The sequence below is a fragment of the Pelodiscus sinensis genome, chromosome 23 (genome assembly GCF_049634645.1).
Source record: "Pelodiscus sinensis isolate JC-2024 chromosome 23, ASM4963464v1, whole genome shotgun sequence".
Lineage (NCBI taxonomy): Eukaryota > Metazoa > Chordata > Testudines > Trionychidae > Pelodiscus > Pelodiscus sinensis.
In genome coordinates this window covers 5,776,287-5,782,968 of record NC_134733.1, presented here as the reverse complement: position 1 = coordinate 5,782,968, position 6,682 = coordinate 5,776,287, and the positions used below count along the sequence as shown (strand labels likewise).

Genomic DNA, 6,682 nt, shown 5'->3' with positions numbered 1-6,682 from the left:
TACTGGGTCAGACCATCTAGCCCAGTATCCTGTCTTCCGACTGTAAGGGTACGTCTACATAGCACTGTTATTTCGGAATAACATCCAATAGCAAAGTGCATGTCTACGCTGCAAGACATTATTTCGAAATAATGGTGAGCTGGAGGACTTCTTACTCAGACTCCTATAACCCTCATTTTACGAGGAGTAAGGGAAGTGGAAGGAAGAGTGTTCTTCCTTCGACTTCCTGCTGTGTAGACAGCGTCAAAAGCTGAATTAAGCTATTTCGACTTCAGCTACGCAATTAACGTAGCTCAAGATGCATAGCTTAATTTGGCTTTTGCTCTGCTGTGTAGACATGCCATAAGTGACCAATGCCAGATGCTTCAGAGGGAATAAGAACCTTAAATGATCCCTGTCACCCACTCCAAGGTCAAAGGTTAGGGACACCCAGAGCCTGGGGTTACATCCCCAACCATTTTGACTAATAGCCATTGATGGACTTCTTTTCCATGAACTTTTTTCAATCTTTTTTGGAACCCAGTTTTGTTCTTCACAATGTCCACTGGCAACAAGATCCACAAGTTGGCTGTGTATTGTATGAAGTAATTCCTTTTCTTTGCTTTAAACCAGCTGCCTGCTAATTTCACCGGGTGATCCCTGGTTCTTGTCTTATGTGATGAATAACACTTCCGTATTTACTGTCACTGCACCATTCATGATTCACATCATATCCCCCCTCAATTGTTCCTTTTACAAGCTGAATGGTGCCAGCCTTTGTAATCTCTCCTCATATGAAAGCTGTTTCATACTCTTAATAATTTCCGTTGCCCTCCTCCGTACCTTTTCCAATTCTAATATATCGGGTTTGGAAATGGGGAGACCAGAACTGCACATAATGATCAAGGTGTGGATGTACCATGGGTTTATATAGTGACATTAGGATATTTTTCTGTTTTATTTATCTACCCTTTTTCTAATAGTTTGTAATATTCTGTTGGCTTTTTTATGCTGATGCACATTAAGCAGACACTTTCGGAGAATTATCTCCAATACATATATACATCAATAGCATTTATTAGTGGAACATGGCCCTAATCTCAGTTTGCATCTGTTGACAGTACTCCAATGCAAATAAATAAAATAAAAGAGTACCAAGACATAGCAAATAGGTACTTTTATCGTTAGCCTTAATGTATGCAGGAGGATTTCATTATAGCATGGGGAAGAACCTCCCCCACCCTCATCTTAATTGCATTAACCTCTCCCCCTTCTTCCTCCCCCCCCCCAAGTCATCCTGTCCTAAAGATGGAGCTCTTTTCAAAGCTGGCTTTTGCCTGCTTCCTTCCTTCACAGCTCTGTCTTTTTTCTTGTGCATACATGTGTTTCTGTTTTGTATTGTAGCATTTGTTCTGGCGGCTCATATTTACATTTTAAGTGCATCTGGTGGGTGGGCGCTAGGGAGGGAAAAAAAACCCTTTTCTTTAACAGGAAGCAAAACAAAATTAAAGCCTTTGAATTCTTTCTTTCTTTTTGATTCACTCTTCATCCAAACCAGGTAGAGTTTTGAAATTCGATTCTGATCTCTTTGGGAGGAGGAGAAAGTTGATGTATTTTCAAAGGTTGGGGGGGGGGGGGAAGGGAGCGGATAAAAAAACTAAGAGGGGGGGTTGGGGTTGAATGAATAAAAAAAGGGAAGGAAGGCGGATCCACGTGGTTTAATCGGAGACAGACAGAGATCCCATTGTTCAAATTTTTTAAGGCAGACAGAGCAAAAGAAAAAGGAGCGCTAGAGGAAAAACTAGAAAAGGAGAGCTGGAAAAAAGCCTAACCTGGATCAGAAATAAACCGGCTGAGCTCTACGGGCAAAAAATAAAAAACTGCCGAAAAGAGTTGGAGAACATTAAAGTTTTTTTCCCGGGATTTGGAACAACAACAACAAATCCAACTCCCCAAACAGGTGTTTATAAATTTTATTGGGGGGGGGGGGGATTTGTGTGTGTTTATTATTTTCTTGAAAAGGCCTGGGAACGGATCGGACTAATGGAAGATCAAGCTCTTAATTCCCTAGGATGGGGGCATGAATTGGATTTTTTGTGTCATTTCCGAGCCGGGCGTGGGTGGGGGTGCGGGGGGGGTGTGTGTGGATAATTAAGTTCAATTTATTTTAAATGAGATGGGGAAGCTCAGAGACAAAAGCGGCTGCAGGTGAGGGGGAATTCCCCACACGCACGTTTCGCGGGTGCCAAGTGGAGGTAAATTTTACTTTTCATAGACTTTAAATCTCTTTGTGACTATTACGCTGATTCCGATGGAGGGGTCGATCACTCACCTATACTTTCTGGAGACGGCTTGTATATGGGGGGGGGGGAATCCCCCACTTGTTTTAGGTTGGGTTTTTTTTTTTTTTTTTGGTTGGGCCTTTTGTAAAACTATTGGAGGCGCTCATCACCCCTTTCTGTCTGTGTGTAGATTTAACGTCTTGATCTTTTCTAGCTTGCAGCTTTTAAGGTGGGGGGGGGGAACCGATTTTTTCCCCTTTCATCTTGTGCGTTGAAATGCTGGGGGGGGGGGGGAGACAGCACACAGACAATTACCCCCTAAACTTTTGGAGCAGTGTGCTATTTGCATGCGGACCCCCCCCCCCCCCCTCCACTCCCTGGTGACAAATTTCACAGGGGGGGGGGAGTTGTTTCCATGAAGGGGGGGCTGTTTGGTTCCAGGTGCGGGGTTTGTTTTTGCACGACTGCGCGTTTCATGCAGGCGGGGGCTGCCCCCCACGTTTCCCCGGGGGCCGGATCGGGGCCCCTGACCGCCTGTGTGTGTCTCCCCCCCCCCCCTCCTCGCCCAGCCGGCAGGATGCCCCGGAGGAAGGCGGCGGCGGGGCCCGTGTGGGAGGCGAGCTCCGGCAACGGGACGGCCCGCTCGGGCGGCAGGAAGCGGCCGGGGCCCGGCCCGAGGAAGCGGGGCCGGCCGGAGCGCGGGGCCGGCGAGGGCAGCAGCAGCGGCGGCGGCGGCAGCAGCGACGAGGACGGGCCCCGGGAGCTGCTGCTGGCGGCGGCCGAGCTGGACGGGACCCCCGGCGGCAAGAGGGCGGCCAGGGCCGGGCCGGGCGGCGGCCGAGCGGCGGGCCAGGCCGTGATCATCAGCGAGCCGGAGCACAGCAAGGAGCGCATCGTGAGAGGCGGGGCGGCCCGGGGGGGCAAAATCCAGGGGTGGGGGGAGGAGTCAAAATCCAGGGGGGCCAAAATCCAGGGGTGGGGGGAGGAGTCAAAATCCAGGGGGGCCAAAATCCAGGGGTGGGGGGAGGAGTCAAAATCCAGGGGGGCCAAATTCCAGGGCTGGGGGGGGGTCAAAATCCAGGGGGATCAAAATCCAGAGATTTGGGGGGGTCAAAATCCAGGAGGTCCAAAATCCAGGGGTGGGGTGGGTCAAAATCCAGGGGGGCCAAAATCCAGGGGTGGGGGGAGGAGTCAAAATCCAGGGGGGCCAAAATCCAGAGATTTGGGGGGGTCAAAATCCAGGGGGATCAAAATCCAGGGGTGGGGAGAGGAGTCAAATTCCAGGGGGGCCAAAATCCAGAGGTGTGTGGGGGGTCAAAATCCAGGGATGGGGGGGTGTCAAAATCCAGGGGGTCTGAAATCCGGGGGGGCCCTTCTGTTCCTGCCCCCCCACTTCCAAAGTAACGTGGGGGGGAAGAGAGGTGACAAAGTCCTCATTTGTCCGAAAGGGAGAAAATGCCCCCCCCCCCCAGCACAGCCTCCTGAGCAGCATGTGCCCCTCATCCCTGAGACGTGCTGGGGGAGGCTCCTCTCTTGTGCCCGCACCCCCCTTCGAGCGGTGAAGGGGCAATAGCTGCTCCTCTAGAAATTGACCCAGTTCGGGAGGGCGGGAGGGTTTCTATGACTTCATAGGTTAAAACAAAAGACAGGACTATGTAGCACTTTAAAGACTAGCAAGATGGTTTGTTAGATGATGAGCTTTCGTGGGCTCATCACAATTCATAGGTTTCTATCACTATTCCTAGGTTAAGGCTTTTTTTTCTTTAAGGAATTACTGATCCCTAGGTTGCATCCGTTTAAGCGCCAGGAAAAGAAATCTTCCCTTGGCAAGACTCTGCGGATGGCCTGGGCCCCAACTCGGCCCCTTTAAGCCCGTGGTGAAACCCCTTGTTTGACTAACCCCCTCCTTACAGTGACTCTTGATAGTTATCAAACTTTGTCTCCTCCTCCTGGCCTGGATTGTATCCCCCTATGGGGAATTCTAGCCCCATCCATATTCCCACCTCTTCTGGGCCAGCCCAGGGATTGGTGTTCTGCCTGGGTCTGAAGGGGTCCTTCCATATTGTAGAGGGAGAATTTAAATGCTGTCGGAAAGCGACATCCCTCGTGGAAGCACCCAAGTAAACTCGCGTCTCCTATGGATGGAGGAGAGCCCAAGCCAACCTGCCTTTGAACATGATCCCTTGCCTTGTAAGGCTGCTTTGGGTTTGAGGACAGAAGTTCAAATCTGACCTGCAAATGGATTCCCCACTAGCACCCTAGATTAGGCCCCTCGCTGACTCAAATGGACTCACTTTTTTGGAGGTCTATAAGCCTTCACCTCAAAGAGAAGGGGAGAAGGGATTTGATGGCACGCAAAGAAAGCTAGCTGGGATCTGTGGCGTGCCCATGTTTTGGCTGGTTCTTTCCTTGTTTAGTGGGAAATCTGGATAGTCTCAGGACTGAGCAGAAAACAGGCCTCAACATTTTTTTTTTTTTTTTTGATGGAACATTCGAATCTCAAACTTATTGGTCACTAAGAGAGATCTCCCCTTAGCTTCACTGTGGTGTGTGTGAATGTGCTGGGACGTTGGGGACGTGATCCTGGTATTAGCTGGGGAGAGGGTCTGCTTTTATCATGAAAGCGAAATTGGATCTTTGATAGACAGACCTTCTGTGGCTGGGATACCTTTAGAGGAGCCCAGCTTCCTGAAAGAAACTGCCTGGCCTTGCCAAGTCTTCCGCCAGAAAGACTTAATCTAACAGTTATTTACAGTGTTGGACCTAGGGTGTGAGTTCAGGCGGGTGAGGTAATATCTATTATTGGACCAACTTCGGCGGGGGAAAAGACAAGTATTAGAGCTCCATGCAGCCGAGGAGCTGGGGAGCTTGTCTCTTCCCCCACAGAAGTTGAGCTAGGATAGATGCAGACTGTCTCCTTCCTTGTTTCCCAGTGGAAGTGGGAAGTTCCTGCCTGTGCTCCCTGTCTGATATTGGCCTGTCTCTGTCTGGGAGCAGTGTGGGGTTGGGGGTCTGCATTAGACACTCTGGGAGATGTTATTATAGGGTGGGGAATTACTTAATGTTGGGAGGGGGGGAGAGAGAGAGACTGACTATGTTAATGGCTTTGAGGTTCCCGCCTTGTCTGTGGCAATTAATCTTGGGGGGGGGGGGGAGAAGGAGGCGGGCAGTGCACATGCTCAGTTGCTCCCACCCCTTTTTTCTTCCCTCCCATCTCCCCAGGACGTGGGGGAAGCCCTGCTACAGTTAGCAGGGGTCAGGCAGGCAGTGCGCTTGCGTGTGCTGCTTGTGTTCCCCTCCCCAGCATACAAGGGGAGTCCTGCCAGCTGGAGAGAACGTGTTGCGCATGCTCGCTGTGTGTTCTCCCTTCCCCCTCCCGTCTCCCCAGGAGGTGGGGAAGCCCTGTTTGGCTGCTGATATAATGGGGGCAGCTGAGAGAACTCGGTTAGCATTGTTGCCAGCACACGTCTTTTTTTTTTGTTTTTTTTTTTTCTTTTGTCTGGTGCAGACCTGTTTGCAAGGAGAGAGGCCAGGAGCTGGAAAGTGCACCGAGCTCCTGCAGATCCCTAATTAAAATGGTCTGACTAATTGTCTTGCCCCTGACTTTGGCAACCCCCAAGCCTCTGGAATAAGCAGAGATGTTCTGCTGAAGCAAGCGCTGGTCTCCAGAAACGTTTGTAATTTTCTCTCACAAGCAGCAGCATGTTTAATAAAAAAAAAAAAAAAAGAAGAAAACATGACGGAAGTCATGACTGCTCCATGGTGTCTGTATTGGAACGAGTGGCTTGCCTTCTAGTGATCAGTTTTACCGAGCAGCCAGTTTGCTTGGGCAAGAATTAAAACAGATGCAGGACTTGCCCCCCAAGAGTTCGCAACCGAAGTCCTAGTTTGTAAAATCTGATCCATGTGGGTGGTGCCCATGTGCAACTCCGTGGGAGGCTCAGAGCCTGAGAATCCACCCAGTTGCACAACTGAGACTTAAGTTTAGATCTTTAAAAAAGAAAGAGAAAGGGATTGGAGCAACGTGCCGGAGAGTCGTTTGAATAACATGAATGTGGTTACTTAGGCTTGGTACGAAAGCAGAATCTTCTTCACCCCTGGGACGTTGGTAAAAACAGCATGTCCCCCATCAGGCTGTTTAGTAAGCAGAACTTTAACGCATGACTGACTTATTGACGTTGCTTCTGCAACAGCTTTTAGCATCAGCTTCATGATGCTGCATTTTGTCTTTTATGAGGGAAGCGTACCAGTGTTCTGTGGCGGATGTGTGCAGGGGGCTAGACTTCTGTTAGATGCTGGTGTGCTGGCAACTAGAATGTAAAAGGAATCAGAAATAGCAGAAGTGTTGGTGAGACCATGAGCAGTTGGTCTGGGTTCTGTTTGCTTCCCTTCTGCCGACCAGTTAAGAATGGAAGCGTTTA

At 49.9% G+C, this 6,682-nt stretch overlaps 1 protein-coding gene across 4 annotated transcripts in view; it reads left to right on the top strand.

The window, feature by feature from the left end:
- The first annotated feature begins 1,390 nt into the window (after nt 1–1,390).
- Nucleotides 1,391–6,682, top strand: part of RCC2 (regulator of chromosome condensation 2) — a 40,387-nt gene continuing 35,095 nt past the window's right edge. Inside the window, exons 1-3 of one of the 4 annotated variants that reach the window (XM_075906609.1) lie at nt 1,391–1,537; nt 1,746–1,939; nt 2,831–3,156. In XM_075906609.1, coding sequence (XP_075762724.1) covers nt 2,839–3,156 — 318 coding nt within the window. In that variant the 5' untranslated portion in view covers nt 1,391–1,537; nt 1,746–1,939; nt 2,831–2,838. Of the gene's footprint in view, nt 1,538–1,687; nt 1,940–2,148; nt 2,235–2,830; nt 3,157–6,682 lie in introns of those variants that run through there. The other 3 variants (XM_075906608.1, XM_075906611.1, XM_075906610.1) reach the window with 3 other exon arrangements.